Here is a 16,445-nt window from a genome sequence, read left to right as displayed (position 1 = left end):
ACACTACAAGTGTTCACATCACTCAAGTTGTGGGTAGAATTAGAGATTCAACTGGAAATTATTGTAACACAAAGTACAGGAAAACTCATCTTAGTACATACATATGATCATCAATGATTATACAAAAAGATTGTATAGATATCATACGCAGTTAGACAAACAAATTCAATACTACATTACTTTGTACCGTGTTTCACTATTTCATTCTCAATAATACCGTAGGTATAATATATATTTCGTATGCAACTACAATGCTTGACAAATAATGCCACAATAGCCAACAAGTCACCGCGGAGGAAATAAGCACCTTGAAAAATTGGGTCTACTACTATTCGGTGAGTCCGATTCGGTGAGTTCCTAACCTCTAACCCCTACCCCCTAACCCTAAAACGGCAATGATAATTAGGCTACGGTACCCGATAATTTAAAAAAAAAATTGAAAAAATCCCCCGTTAAGGGATTGGACTCACCAAAACGGGCCATTCCGTAAAAAATTAATGGACAAGATGAGTTCAATTATATATATCATGTTTTCAACAATTATATACACAACATAAGAATTGTTCACTCAATGATTATGCAGCATTCCAGACTACAAACTGGGTTACTAACGTAATTTCGTTTTGTGAAGGTAATGCAGAAATTACAACAAATTGCGATAACAATTCAGATAAATTTGATGAACTGAGTGTTGATGATTTAACTTTAGAATGTTGCATGTAAAATAGAACGAAATACAGCTACATTTTGGTCAAACTGAGAAGAGGCCAAAGCATAAGTAAATGTTATTTCGGATGATGCTTGTACAGCAACTAAAGAATGTGGGGAAAATGCATATAAAAAAGCAAACTAGTATGTTACTGAAGAATGGAAATTCATACTTGTTTAAAAAAGTTACTCTACCAGTCCACCAACAATATGCAAACTAGCCTACTGTCTGCATTTTGTTTGCACATTCCTCAAATTTCATTAAAAAACAAAATACAGTTTATGTAACATAATAATTTAGTTTGCCATTGTACATAATGTTGTTGAGTCAAATTATATGGTTTGAACAATTCTATTGACTTATGAATATAAAAAAAAAACATACAAAAATATGTAATTTGATGTTAGACATTTCATAAATGAAGTACAAGAATATTAAAACTACTACAGTTAGGCAATCATCATCATATAAACTTTGTACCTGCCAAGTGACAATTTAGTGCTTGATTAAAATACAATACAATTTGTCAAAGTCTGGTGGAAACATTAAATTGATAAGTGTAGTTGTGGAACAAGTTGAACCACAGACAATTCAAAGACACCCAACACCACTACATGGCACAAGCACTAGCCTAATTGAGATAATAATTAATAGGCAATTTTATAGGCTGATAACAATGAGTGAAAACTGTTATTCTTTGGTATTGTAAAGCAGGTCCCACAGATCTTCATAAAACCACCCTAAACCACAAATTGAGATTCAGCAAGAAATATGTCACAAAGACAAATTAATTTTTATGTTGCAAGTAATTGCATTTTTTCCATTTATATCACAAAAGTTCACAACAACGGATGACATGACCATACAATCATTAAATTTCATTGACTTGCTTTATTTCAAATATAAAAGTATTTAATCTAATTAAAAATAAAGATCATAAAATGTATATAATGCTAAATTCTTGTCTGGCTCAAGATTTATAGATAACTGATTTTGGGCTCTTTATTTTATATATAATTACATTGAACAAGCATTCCAACCATTTTGCTTAAAACTAATTCAATTGCAAGTTATTGTACCAAATTGTACCATTTCATTTAACCAACTTTATAATAGCTACCATTATTTTTTTATGACAAACTTTGCAATATGACATATATACATAAATATACCATTTTAACAGTTAACACCTTCAAAATTATTTAAATGGAAATTGATCAATGATTATATAATTCCAGTGTAGGCTTTCAAGGAAAACAGCTGTGTGTTTCAACTAATTTTTACAAAAACAAGTTCTTCAATTGACATATTTTATTTATTTCGGCAGATAAGAACTGGAGTTTTTGCATGATGAAGCACATAATCACTGACAGATCCAAGAACGGTTCTTCGAACCATTCCCATCCCTCGAGAGCCCATGATGATCATACCTGCACCCAAGTGATCGGCTTTTTTGACAATTGCATGACCAGGTTTGCTTTGTGTCGTCTCGATCATAATCTTGTAGTTCAGCTTATGGTGCTTGCATTTCATTGTGTACGTGTTTTCCAGATCATTCATCTTCTTGTTATGTTCAGTCATGACTCTTCCAATCTCTTCAGCAGGAAAGCTAGCTCCTCCGGAAAACATAATAGTCGGAAGATCTGGTTGCTCAGCTTCATGAATTACAAAAACTTCATTTTCTTCTTTGTGAAAGTTAGAAATGTACCAATCGAATGCATTTTCTGCAACTTTGCTTTGATCAACTGATATCACAACTTTCATTTTGAAGCAAAAATTGTCACTACAGTATAAGTCAACTGATAAAAATCTATTGAATTGGCTGAGTTTAAACAAAATTATAAAAGAAAAAATGGAAACAGATAACCGGTAATTAAAATACATAGTAACTATAGTATAGCCTAGTCTCTGAGTCTATATATATATATATGGCTATTTTTCATCTCTCAAGCATGACATCATGTGTTCAAGTATTCATTTTTGTGAAGTGTAAGATTTTGCATTGCAATACAGTAATTCAAATATAAATGACAAGAAAAAATTTAAAGATATATATACTGTACATTGATGCATAATTTTCTTTTAGAAATCACCATCGTGAATTATATAGTACTGCCACCAAAACTAGTCATTAATAGTAAAAATGGAATGTACAGAATCACTAAACACTAATCAGCCATTTCCACAAGCTAGGTCAGTAATTAACTGAACTAAAATAGACTGAAAATAACTGAACTAAAAAAACAGCAAAAGCAACAAATAAACAGATTTTAGACCAGTTTAAACCAAATATATCCCAAGAAGCCAGAATAGTCAAGCAGAAACCATCATATTTTGGCCATGAGAATTAAATCATTAGGTAAAGACATTATGCTTCGTTTGGTCAGTGGAGGAAGAGGAAAGGGCCATTCCAAAACAAGATGGCTTGATACAGTGGCGGATGACAGCGGTATTGGCATGGAACAACTGAATTAAATTTTGAGGAATCAAAAACTGGAAAGGGAAAATATATTAATAAAATGGCTGAGAGTCAAACCAATAGTAATGATGACTACTTTTCATCAAACCTCAGTAGTGTTTAAAGTTTATACTATAAAATTGAATGTACAATTGCACATATTTTAAATTTATTTTTGTCAGTTCAGTTTATTTTGTTTTGTTTCAAGACAAACAAACAAAAATGTACAAAAAAACAAAAATAATAATTCACACAACAAGGTAGGCAGCGAACGACCAAAGGGTCACCAAATTCATCCGCCACCCTAACATCTAAATTCTAAACAAAAAATAGAAAGATTCGCAATTATACCAGTAGATAAATCAGCATTCAGCCAGCCTCTAAAAATAGTAATGTTTTTAATTTTAGTCTTGTATAATATAAATTCAGGTGCTAGGCTTGGGCTAAATGGATAGATTGGTTGCCCCTGAGTCAATGGATGCAAGTTGAATAATGTAATTGGCTGAGCTTAAACTATCTGTCATATATGCATATCTAGGATAAATACAAGGAGTAAACACATAGTAGGGTGGCAATTGACTATAGTAGACCGTATGGTCATCTCGTTGTCTCTAGGGATGCACAATACAGAATACCTGGATATTCTAGAATACTTAATTTCGAATCCAGAATTTCAAATCTATTCTGAAATTACCCGGCAATTTTTTCCAAATAATATCGAACAAAAAGCAAAAATATTTGTACATTATTTTGAATTGCATTAGTATCCCCAGGCCTCGAAATTCCGGCGGTCATGGTGGACATGACCTCCGGAATGACCTCGAATGTCTGCCGAAGCCGACTCATTGGTCGGTCATAAATGACCGCCGCAAAATTCTTGACAAAAATAGAGCTAATGCAGCAAAAATATATTTCAAATTTGAATTGTTACAATTGTTTGTTTAACGCGAACAAATACGGAGCTGAAACAATAATAGTAGCCTACAGGCAATTGCTTCAGATCACATTAGAGTGGCGTGGTTAACGAGCTGATGGCAAAAGTAGCCATTTTTACATCATTTCAACGCCTTGCAATGTTGCCTTGAAATAAAGTTGTCTGAACTTTTCGGCAGGATATGTATTCTAATTTTAACAATGAGGATTATTGCGTTACATTGATCGTTTGTTAAAAAGAAACGTCACAGAGAAGCAAGTCTCAGCTGGGTGTTCCCGACAATTTTCACCAAATCAAACGTCATATAAAAACCGTTCAAGTCTACTGAATATTACGTCATGGAAATTCCTAAAGCATGTGCCAAAATTGCACCATCGTTCATAAGACCTGTTTGGGCCTGTTTAAACAGGAAATATTACATCAGCTTAAACACCTGTTGGAATGACTTCATAATTGTCTTTCATTTATTGCGTCACAGTTACTTTCTACGTGAATTTGAGATATTGATATCTATTCTGGTCATTCGTAAAATGATTGTTTGAAAGTTGGCCGCACATTTAACTGTTGGCTTAGTGCTTGCTAGATGGACAAAAGTTCCGTCTTTTATCCAAGTAATCTGTTCTGTAGTGACAGTTTTCAGTGGTGTACGCGTTGCACCCCCTCGTTTTCGGTAGCCGTGGGCTAATTTTTACAGAAATACACTTTTTGAAAAGAAGTTCAAGTGTGTGTTTCTTCGGTCATTATATGCAGACGAAAGGATCCGGGAACTTTAAGTTACAATTTTCCCACGAAGAAATTATGGTTTACCGCTGTGACCATAAAAAATAAAAGACGATTCTCTGTCTAGTGTTTGGCACAGAAGCACTTAGAAGCAAAGAAATAATAAAAGAAGATCTTATTGGTTGGTAGTCTAAAGAAGCAAAGAAAATTAAAGACATTTCTTCTCGGTAGGCAACTGAAGAACTTTAAGCTAAAAAGTAAAGACATTTCTTCTCAGTTTGGTACAGAAGAAAAATAACTTTGACATTTATTGGCAAGAAAGAAGATTAAAGGCAATCCATCTGTGCTTGAAGATTCAAGTGGAAGAATCCAAGCAAGTTTTGTGGACGTTTGGACTTCACATACTCGTACAGCTACGGTATCGTGCATTTAAATTCTTTTTTGTATTTTTTACGGTCTTTGCAGTTAAGTTTTTTATAACTACTGTAATTTGTGTGTTTGTGTAACTTAATTTTTTAATTGTTAAATTTAGCCCTAACATTTAATATGTCTACACTCGGTGGCGACAGGGACTCGACCGCCGTCGACTCGACTGAGTTTAAGCCTGATGATGTTCTTTGCGGTCGGGCAGGCCATTCTGGGGAGGGACCCATTAACGATGAGGCTAAGTCAGTTCGAGAGGCCCGGCATCTTAGACGGGATATTTTGACTCAAATTGGGAAACTTTCTGTGGCCCTAGGTTCTTTGAGTGATAAGCAGGAACTGTTAATTTTTAGATCTAACTTATCTACTTTAGAAGAGGAATTAAGGCATTTCCATGCTCTTTTGAGTAAAATTGTTAACTCTGCAATCTTGGCAGAACTTCGTGATAGGGTAGATCCCGAATTTAACTCGTTAAAAAATAACTTCGAACAAAAAGAAAGTGATTTCTCAGATAGGTTAGATGCTGACATACATCCTGAGGATAGCGCCTCAAATGTAAGCACTAGGATGTCTGAGAGCTCGTCACGGATAGTTGCACAAATTAACCTACAGCTAAGACGAGAGGAGCTCCAGATCCAAGCCGAGGCCGAAGCCGAAGCAAGAGCTGCTGAGGCCGAAGCGAGAGCTGCTGAGGCCGCCGCGAGAGCTGAGACCATACGAGTTGAGGCCGAAGCGAGAGCTGCTGAGGCCGCCGCGAGAGCTGAGGCCGTACGAGCTGAGGCTGCCGCGAAAGCCGAAGCGAGAGCTGCTGAGTTCGCACTCAAAGACGCACAGTTGAGGGCTGAACAACGTAAGGAGGTAGCTTTAGCTGAATATCGTTCTGAGTTGGGCTCCCGGCGTAGCTCTAGGAAGGGCTCTTCTAGGCATTCCAGAAGTGAACATCAATCGCAGTTTAATTTACCTAACCTTTTCCAGACGCCTGTTCAATCTGTAAGTGGACCTGTACAATCCACATGTTTTCCAGCTGTTTCAGGAGGTCTCGGGGCCGCGGCTAAGGGTCTTCCGAAGGCTGTAGAGCCAAGGTCTGCAAATTACAACCGAACTCCTCCCCCAGAGCGTACAGGTCACGGGGCCGCCATTAGCAGTAATGCTTTGCCCCCTTCAAAGTTTTCTGCGCCGCTAGTTGCTGATCGCCCAGCTACACGTAATTTAGGTGGTTGTGAGAGGCGTATCGTGTCTCCTGATTTTAACGTGTTTGAGGATCGTGATCAGGCTGTGCATGTGACTGAGCCCACTCAGCCCCTTAAGGGATATAGCTTGTCTTCTCCCGCTAAATCGAGTTCTCAACAGCAGGATTGCTTTTTTGAATACCAAAATAGTAGGACGTTCTTCGATAAGGCGGCCTTGATTGGTTACGATGGTAATAATATGCCATTTGTCTTCTTTAAAAATCGTGTTATGGCCTTGATGGCAGCTTCGCCCTTTAAGGGAACTCGTTTGACTTTGTTGCAAGCAGCTTGTGTTAGAACAGCTGCACAAACGATTGCTAATTTGGTTTCTGACACTCCTGGCTTGTCAGAGGAAGACAGGATAGAAATGTCGTTAGCTCGCTTGTCCCAACGTTTTGGGGTTCGTGGAGGTCTTTTCGCAGAACCAGAAATTAGAAAGTATCGCTATGGTAGCAAATTGACTTCTATCTCTTCCAGTGATTTGAAAGAGTTTAAAGATGAATTGTCGCAGTGTTTGCTTTACGCGAAAGCTTATGGTCAGCGTGATAAATTAGAAGGACGTTTTGTTTTGGATTTGGCTAAGCGACTCCCGTTTGACGCTAAGCAGCGTTATCTTGACTTTTTAGGTGATCAGTATGGTAGCACTGAGGAACCTACCTTTCAGAGTTTGTTTGATTTTGTAGTACGGGAGGAAACGCGCAAGTCGACTGATTTTAGCATTATGCTAATGGGCGATTCTGGTGAGTCGCAGCATTTTAAAAAGTTTGGCAAAGGAAAATTGCCTTCATGTCCGGTTAGGCAGACGTCGGTAAAACCCCATGATAATGTGATTTCAGGGAGTTCGCAGTACTCGACTGCTGTTGGCGCACCGCGCGGCGGTGTGGCCAGACGTAGTGACATACCGGCATGTTTTTGTTGTTCGTCACGTGGTCAAGTTGAATATCATTTTTTGTCTAATTGTAAAGAATTTTTGCGCTTGACACCTAAAGATCGGAGAGATGTCATTGTGAAAGCTGGCAAATGCTTGAATTGTTTGCGCCAGCATATGGTTAGAGACTGTAATCATGCAAATAACTGTCGTAAGTGTGGACCTACCAACGATAGGAAACACTATTTTCTTCTGCATGATTTTTATGTGACGTCACGTGATTCTCTGGATTCGGTCGGTAAAGATGATGCTGGTGCCAGAGTTCCTGTGCGTAATGTTAAGATTGGAAATGTTAAAGCAGCCTTTAACCGCGTTACTGCTGCTCGTGTTTTGAATCCAATGACTGGCAAATCGAAGTTGGTGTATTGTCAGCATGATCCTGGTTCGCAGTTGACCTTTGTTTCGAGTGACTTGGTGTGCGAACTTGGTCTTAAACCGTATGATAAAGCGTCGTTTAAAATAGATACTCTGGCTGGTCAGAAACCTACTTGTGCTGACCTTGTTAAACTCAACATCCAGTCGTTAGAGACTGATGAACTGTTTTGTGATATAACCTCGGTGGTTAACCCAGCTTGGGCTGACGATGTTAAAACTTTACCCCATAAACAAGATTTAAGTGGTTTCCGTCATTTTCATGACGTGAATATGTTTCATTTGAATGATTGTAGTACTGTAGATGTACTGATTGGCAACGACAACGCTTATTTGATGTGTGCAAAAGAAGAGCGTGTTGGTGACAATCGTAGTGAACCGCATGCTTTGCTCACTCCTCTCGGTTGGTTGGCTTGTGGTGGTAAGTCACCCTTAGTTGAAAGCGTTGCTAAAGTGTGCAGAGTGCAGACGTCTTCAGAGTCGGATGTCATCTCTGGCTTTCAGCGTAAAATTGAGTCTCGCGATATGGAAATAGCAGACCTGAATAAAGTCATTCAGGATTTGACTTTGCAAAATGAAACCTGTGAATTGTCTCGCAATGATATTTTGGCTAGAGAACTTGTCGAACCGAATATTGAGTTGAAAGATGGTCGATTTGAGATACCTGTTCCGTTGAAGGAAGATATTGATCTACCTAACAATTTTGTGTTGGCGTCAGATAGAGCTGCTGCTTTAAGAAAGAAAGCTTTAAAACAACCTGAACTTCGTGATTTCCTTACTGACACCATGAAAGATCTTAAATCTAATGGCTATATTGAGCGCGCGGGTGAAGCAGGAAATGTCAAGGGATTTGAATGGTATTTACCATACTTTGTGACGTCACAATTAAAAAAGCGCATTGTTTACGATGGCAAGTCTGAATTTCGAGGAACTTGTGTTAATGATATAATGTTTTCGGGTCCTGACTTGTTAAACCCTCTGGTAGATGTCTTGGCTAGATTTCGGCTTGGTAGATTTGGTCTCATGGCTGATGTGACTAAATGCTTCTTTCACATAATGTTACCTGAGTCGCAAAGGGATTTGTTTCGTATATTGTGGTTTGAAGATGATGACCTTGAAAATGGTAGGATGGTACCATTTCGTTTTTGTGTACACCCTTGGGGAATAAAGAGTAGCCCGTATATCGCTTGCTTGGCTATAAAGAAAATGATCGAGCAGAATCCCAGCAGTGCTGGTGAATTGACTCTCTGCAATATTGCAAATAATATGTACATGGATGATTTTATATTTTCGGCTGATAGCTTAGAGGAAGCTCAGCAAATCACTCATGAATCAATTGCTTTGTTTGATGGCCGTGGGTTTAAACTTGTTAAGTGGAGTGCTAACAAGGAGGCTATGATTGTCTTGTCAAATTTGGATAATGAGATGCTTTCACCTTTGATTCGTGACATTGACTTTCAGACTGAAAATATGACTTTGCCATCAGCGAAGACATTGGGTTGTGTGTGGCAAACCGAGTCTGACGAGATGCGTATCGCATGTTCCTTAAAGCCCTTAGCTAAACACACGCGCCGAAGTATGCTCAGTCAGCTTGGACAAAATTTTGATCCGCTAGGCTTTGGAGCGCCATTTTTTCTAAAAGCACGCCTTATACTTCAGCAATTGGCGATAGACAAGTTTGATTGGGACACCGAGGTCCCTGATAGCTTTGTTAAAGAGTGGGAGTCGTGGCTTCGCTCTTTGGACCTGCTTAAGGATTTTTCGTTACCGAGATGGTATTTTGCAAACTCTGGTGTGTGCAGTCCGGATGATATTGTTTCATATCAATTGCATGGGTTTAGTGATGCTTCGAATCAAGCTTTCTCTTCTGTTGTTTACTTACGTAGACTGGTTAACGGAGTTCCGAGTGTGTCTTTCGTTCTGGGTAAATCTACCATTGTTGTAAAAAATCAGTTTTCTTGGCCGATAGCTAGGAAAGAGCTTGTTGCCGCTTTGAATACAGCAAGACTCGTGAAGCAGGCCTACGAGGCATTGAAGATGCCCGACTGCAGTAAGTATTTTTGGTGTGATTCTCGGACTGTGTTGCAGTGGGTTAAGAACCCTGATTTACGTTTGAATAAGTTTATTACGCGTCGAGTTGAGCATATTTTATTGTTGTCTGGAGCCCAGGATTGGCGTTTTTGCCCTACCGATATGAACCCAGCTGATGTTGGCACAAGGCCAAATCTTATTACAAAGAAAGAGTTTCGAGAGTTGTGGTTAAATGGTTCTAGTCTTCTCTATCAGTGTGAAGAAATTCCATCTGTAGAAAACCCCACTCCAGTACCTGTCCATAGCCTATATCTTCGTGACAAAGAGGGGTCGCTTGACGTTGGACAGGGTGGCCTTCACAGATTGATCGAGGCCGCACCTTCTTTGTATGTTATGAAAAAGAGAATTGCTTATTTGGTTGCTTTTGTTGAATTTTTGTGCTGTAAAACGAAAAAGCGTAGCTTTATGAAGCCAAAACTGGACGCCTCTTATCTTGATAGAGCCTTAGACTTAACTGTGAAGTTTGTTCAGAAAAGCGTGTATGGCGATGTGTTACATTTAATGACCAAACGATCGCCGGATGCACTTGAGGAAGTGATAAAGCGGGGTAGTGTTGGCGCTTCGCAACGTGAGAAGGAACGCTTGAAAGGATTGCGTTCACTTAAAAAGTACAGACCTTGTGTAGATGATGCTGGTGTAATCCGCATTGAAGGGCGCTTAAGTAATTCTCCCGAGATTTCTCTAGAAGCAAAGCATCCGATTGTTTTGCCTTCGAAACACCCCTTCACTAGGCTTGTTGTACTGTCGCATCATAATCGAAATGCGCACTGTGGAATACAGCACACTTTGTTGTCTACGCGACAGAAGTTTTGGATCGCTAATGGTAATGCTTCCGTGAAGAGGTATCTTAATGATTGTGGTGTATGTGCGATTGAGAAAGCTCGGCCTATAAGGCAGCTCATGTCTGATTTACCTTTGTCTCGCACAACTGCCCATAGGAAACCCTTTTTTGATTGCGGCTTAGACTATCTTGGACCATTGACCTTTGTTGAAGGTAGGAGTCACAAAAAAGCTTGGGGACTCTTATTCACATGTATGACATCTCGCGCTATTCATGTTGAGCTGGTCACGTCATTGTCGCTGAGTGATTTTTTACTTGCCTTTACAAGGTTTACAGATTTACGTGGGCAGGTTAATGCTATCTATTCCGATAATGGAAGTACCTTTCAGGCAGCATCTAAGAAGTTACCCGAGTTGATAGAATCAGCTGAATTTCACAACGCCCTGAGACAGAGAGAGATAAACTGGGAATTTATACCTCCGTATGCTCCGGCGCAAGGTGGCGCCTGGGAGGCAATGGTAAAACAATTTAAAATCGCATTTTTTCACATTTTGGACTCTTCAATTCGTAAGCCCAATTTTATTGAACTGCTTACGTACACAGGCAGTGCCGTTCGGATCGTGAACGAACGCCCTTTGGTACCTTTGAGTGACGACCCTAGGGATTTTACTGTCATCACCCCTGCCTCACTTTTGACCCCATACTTAGACCCATACTGTGCTGTTGGGCAACCACATGATCGTGACCAATTAAGAAGGGATTATCGGTTCAATTTGTCACTTTCTCAGCAGTTTTGGAATAAATGGATCGATTTTTACTTGCCAGGTCTTCAGGGCCGGAAAAAATGGCTAAAAATGGCCGAGAATTTGGAGCCTGGTCAACTTGTAGTGGTAGGTTCTCTCCAAGACATTGGTAAACGTGGGAAGTATCAACTTGGGAGGGTGCATGAGGTAGTTCCACAAATTAGGAAAGGGAAGCCTGTGGTTCGTAGAGCCAAAGTTGCCGTCTGCAACTATGATGAGAGTACGGGGAAAGTGAAAGTAGACTACGTGTTGAGGGATATTTCGTGCCTCGCCCCCGTAAAGAACACCTAAGTGTTAGGGTTTGAGCCTGGTTTTGTCTGCGGTGGCCGACCCTTGTCTGAGCCCGGAACAGTCGGTTATTAGCGCAACCATTGTATATAGCGTCATTTAGCGTGTACCTATGGTACCAATTTCATGTATCGTCGTGTTTATTCTTATTGCTGTTCATTCTTTGCATGCCCTTTGTATTTGCGTATTAACTTAAACGTGAGTGATTCAAACAATTTGTGTATCATGTGTTTTTATTCATTGGCTCACAATTGTCGTCATTTCTTTTTAGTTATGCCATGTCAGACTGTCATAACTAGGGGCCGCTATGTTCCCGACAATTTTCACCAAATCAAACGTCATATAAAAACCGTTCAAGTCTACTGAATATTACGTCATGGAAATTCCTAAAGCATGTGCCAAAATTGCACCATCGTTCATAAGACCTGTTTGGGCCTGTTTAAACAGGAAATATTACATCAGCTTAAACACCTGTTGGAATGACTTCATAATTGTCTTTCATTTATTGCGTCACAGTTACTTTCTACGTGAATTTGAGATATTGATATCTATTCTGGTCATTCGTAAAATGATTGTTTGAAAGTTGGCCGCACATTTAACTGTTGGCTTAGTGCTTGCTAGATGGACAAAAGTTCCGTCTTTTATCCAAGTAATCTGTTCTGTAGTGACAGTTTTCAGTGGTGTACGCGTTGCACCCCCTCGTTTTCGGTAGCCGTGGGCTAATTTTTACAGAAATACACTTTTTGAAAAGAAGTTCAAGTGTGTGTTTCTTCGGTCATTATATGCAGACGAAAGGATCCGGGAACTTTAAGTTACAATTTTCCCACGAAGAAATTATGGTTTACCGCTGTGACCACTGGGTACCACACGTGCTCAGGCGAATGAGGCGACCTTATTCACGCTGATAGAAATAGAATTTCTGCACAGAAGGGAGGGTGTTAGACTAACACTATTGTGTTAGTTAGTTAACACTAACACTATTGAGGGCTAACACTATTGAGGGCTAACACTATTGAGTCACTAATGCGCATTTGTATGGACGGTCCTGAGCAGGAGATTTACCACCCCGCGCCGGCAATAATCGCTTGGCACAACGATTCTATAACGCGAAAACCACGGAATAAGTGATCGTAGTTGCTTTTGTAATAAGGAAATTTGGATTGTTGTTTTCAATTGTGTTTATTGCGTCATTACACGACTGTCATTAACGCACTGATTTATTAGCAAGCAATCTGCTCCAGTATACTTCAGAGTCGGTTAATTAAGCCATCAACCATTGCAGAGTTATTCTGTTGTAGAAAATCTTCTACAAACACGACTACACAATACTGTAGTGTGATTTTGTGCAAAATCTAAATGCAAAAAATATGTCCGGTTGAGATATTAAATGTCCGCTGAAAGGGCCAGTCCGGTAGGACATGCTTGACCGCCGGAAAAAAGTACAAATTTCGAGGCCTGACATGTCAAACAGAGTACAACATATGATAAATCAAGCATCATACGATGCATCATCATACGGTCACACGGAAACGCACTGCGTGTCTGCAGTTCTGATAACTGCGCAAACCCTATGAAGGAAGAAAAAAAGTTGCTTGGAACAAACAGTCCATAAAGAAAAAAGTCGGCGCGCAAGACAGAAAATATCAACTTTACATTTGTTTAACGTCGCACACTGTTCATTTAACAAATTTATTTTCGAATCCTGATATCTGAAAAGAAACTGCAAATGCGATTCGAATATATACATTGAGATTCGAATCTCTAAAATTCGATACCGTATTCTGTGTTGTGCATCCCTAGTTGTCTCCCTGTCGGTATGGGAACTTGTGTAACTTTTGCATTGTGTATTTTATTATGACTTGCTCGCATATTTCAAACATGCACTATGTTCCTGTTTGTTTTTGTTTTATTATCTTTATCCTGCATTGCGGGAAAGCGGACTTGAGCGCTATGCATCGGTGTACGGCGTACGCCTTCCGACGTACACCTGACCCACGCTGCAGCCGACGGCAATGTCTGTTTCCGCTTGTCTACTTTACTTATGACGTAAATTTGGTACTCCCCATTACTCGAAATCGATCACTGGGTAGAGGCAATTATCGTAAAGTTTCTTGCCCAGAGAAACAACAGCAAGTGCGGGTGGCTAGAGTGGAACATGCAGGCTCTCGACTGCGAGCCCAACTCGCTAACCACTCGGCCAATGCTGCTGATGAACCACTAACCACTCCTAACCACTGACAACTCCCAACTCCTAACCTAACCACTGACAACTCCCAACGCGCTAACCACTCCTGTTACTGACAAATAAATAATTGATTGATTGACTGATATTCTACCCACAGTAGAACGCCTAATTGATGAAAACTGAAAACTTTCACACAACAAACAGAAATGACAGAAATACCTGACAGAAATAGTAGCGTTGCCAGATGGAATAAAATGGAAAAAAATGTATGTTTGTTTTTTTCGGTTCAGTTTAATTGTTTCTATTTCTGACCATTACAGCGAAAACAATACACGTCAACACAGAAAAGGTCTAGAAACAGGTAGAAGCTAAACGCGAACGATATAACGAGCTGGAGACCCAAATAAGTTATTAATTTGAAAGAAAATTGGCACAGTCGCAACACCTTCAGTTCAGTTTATTTTTGTTTTGTTGGCGAAAAAAAGCAAAACAAAAAAACAACAATATACAAAAACACAATAAACACAAATAATTCGCACAAGGATGGCAGCGAAAGACCAAAAGGTCACCAAAGTCAGCTGCCACCCAAACATTTAAACAAAAGACTCAAAATTAAGAACATTAACACATATAGCCAGAGGCTCCGGACACTTCCTGAGAGTGGGAGGGTAATTTAAGCAGGGGCGGGAGCGATGTTTTGACATCGACAGGGGGCTTATTGGATTAGCGCATCACATATACTTCTGGGAGGTCGCCCCCAGACCCTCCTTCGCATTACTGAAGGCTTCAGTTTCCAATACAGCATCTTAAGGCGACAAGTTTCGCGCCGAAGGCGCAAAATTTTTGCCTTTCAGCACGATTTAAAATCGAAAAATTATTTCAACGAGTTTGAAATCGCGAGCAAAAGCTCTGTAACATTTGCCACATTTTTTAAAGTTTTTAGACAATTTTGACTGGAAAAGAGGACGTACGCAAAAATTCCTCTCTGTATTCTTCCTTAGCTCAAGTGCTCCAAATTTTGCACTTCAGACGCTAAATGGTTAGATTTAAAAGATCAAAAGCGTTTAGGTCAAAGCTTTCTACAACTTAATTTACAATTGCATGAATACAACACGATAACCTGTGCCATAACATTCGCAGTGAGAGAAAAAGTTTTAGCATCTAGGGTCTAGGCCTACATTCAAGTCAGAAAAAAATAAAATAAAAGTTAAAATGCATTAACTTTTACAACAACCGAAAATATATAGACATTAAAACAGTGCAACTGCAACTGTAGTGGGTTTCGTTCGTGAGTGGTAAAGCGAAATTAAACAGTTTGTAGCAGCGAGAAACTATGACGTCACACATATTGTGATGCGTATATTTTTGACAGAATACATAGCTTGGCGTTGTCTTGCGAGTCGAAGTTTCCAAGCAACAACCTCAAAAGTTGTGCAACAAAATAAAAACATAAAAATAAAACACAAAAGTAAAAAATAAATTAAAAATAAAATTTGTATCTCTACATTAGTGGGGGGGGGGGGTAATTTTGCATTAGTTACCCCCCCACTCCGATTGGTGGGGGGTAATCACCCCGCGGCCCCTTCTAACGGAGCCCATGCATAGCACAATACCAGCAGTGATGTACGCATGTAGGCTACAAAACATATTGACGCTGTCAGCGTAACCGCAAGCGTTCGAAAAACCATACGCCGTATTGTGTCAACGTAACTTGTAAAAAAAGTTGGCGACGTCAGCGTCAGCGCATGCACTACTGTAGCGTAAACTCATTTTGTTTGCTAGGTGCCAAGCATTTACACAGTAAGTTATAAACCACTCGAAACAAACCAGTTTTATTTTGAATTTTCAGGAAGAAACACAAGCATTTGAAAGTGTTCATTTGACTTTTGCTGCGTTTTGGTTTCAATATGGTTTTGCCCATTGAAAAACAACATGCAAACAACAGCTAAGACATTAAAAAGTATACGTTGTCGCTGTACGCTAAGAAACCGCAAAAAACTTTACGGCGCAGCCTCAAGCGACAACTATCCAAAAAATGTGACCGTAAGTGTTTGCGTAAACAAAAAGTTTACGCCGCAAGTCTACGGCGTGGAATTTGCGGCGTATAGGCTACGTACCGTACATCTCTGAATACCAGCACTTTACATAATACATTAACAGTGGAATAACACAGGGTAACATAAAATTTAAGATAAAAGGGAAATAAAAAAAAGTTACAAACAAAAATGAAAACAACAGCATATAGGCTACATTCAGGCAATAGCTGCCAGATGATCACACATAATTTTTAAAATAATATTGTTTTCACAGTTTTGATCACACCCTCACATTATTTGCGCTGTTCACACAGGCAAAATTCCTCGAGTTGGGGCAGCATCACCGCATAGGTAGGCAGCTTAGGCTGTTTTGTAAAATTTTGTCTCAAAACAAAGTTTGTAAGACAATAAATGAATCATAGAGAAATAAAACAAAGTAACTTCAGCGGGTTTAACATGATGTATTACATACACAAATATAACATAAT

At 39.3% G+C, this 16,445-nt stretch overlaps 1 protein-coding gene across 1 annotated transcript; it reads right to left on the bottom strand.

Moving 5' to 3' along the window:
• Position 1: 1 nt before the first annotated feature.
• Positions 2-2,522, bottom strand: LOC145778054 (universal stress protein YxiE-like). Its single transcript, XM_082589455.1, has one exon. The coding sequence runs from the start codon at positions 2,471-2,473 to the stop codon at positions 2,021-2,023; it is 453 nt and encodes a 150-aa protein (XP_082445581.1). The 5' UTR covers positions 2,474-2,522; the 3' UTR covers positions 2-2,020.
• Positions 2,523-16,445: the final 13,923 nt, after the last annotated feature.

The sequence above is a fragment of the Aplidium turbinatum genome, chromosome 10 (assembly GCF_918807975.1).
Source record: "Aplidium turbinatum chromosome 10, kaAplTurb1.1, whole genome shotgun sequence".
Taxonomy (NCBI): Eukaryota; Metazoa; Chordata; class Ascidiacea; order Aplousobranchia; family Polyclinidae; genus Aplidium; species Aplidium turbinatum.
Note: the sequence above shows the minus strand (reverse complement) of the source record. Positions and strands in the feature narration are given on the sequence as shown.

Excerpts from the sequence above, each read along its gene's own strand:
- LOC145778054 (XM_082589455.1), bottom strand. The coding sequence starts at position 2,473 with ATGAAAGTTGTGATATCAGTTGATCAAAGCAAAGTTGCAGAAAATGCA.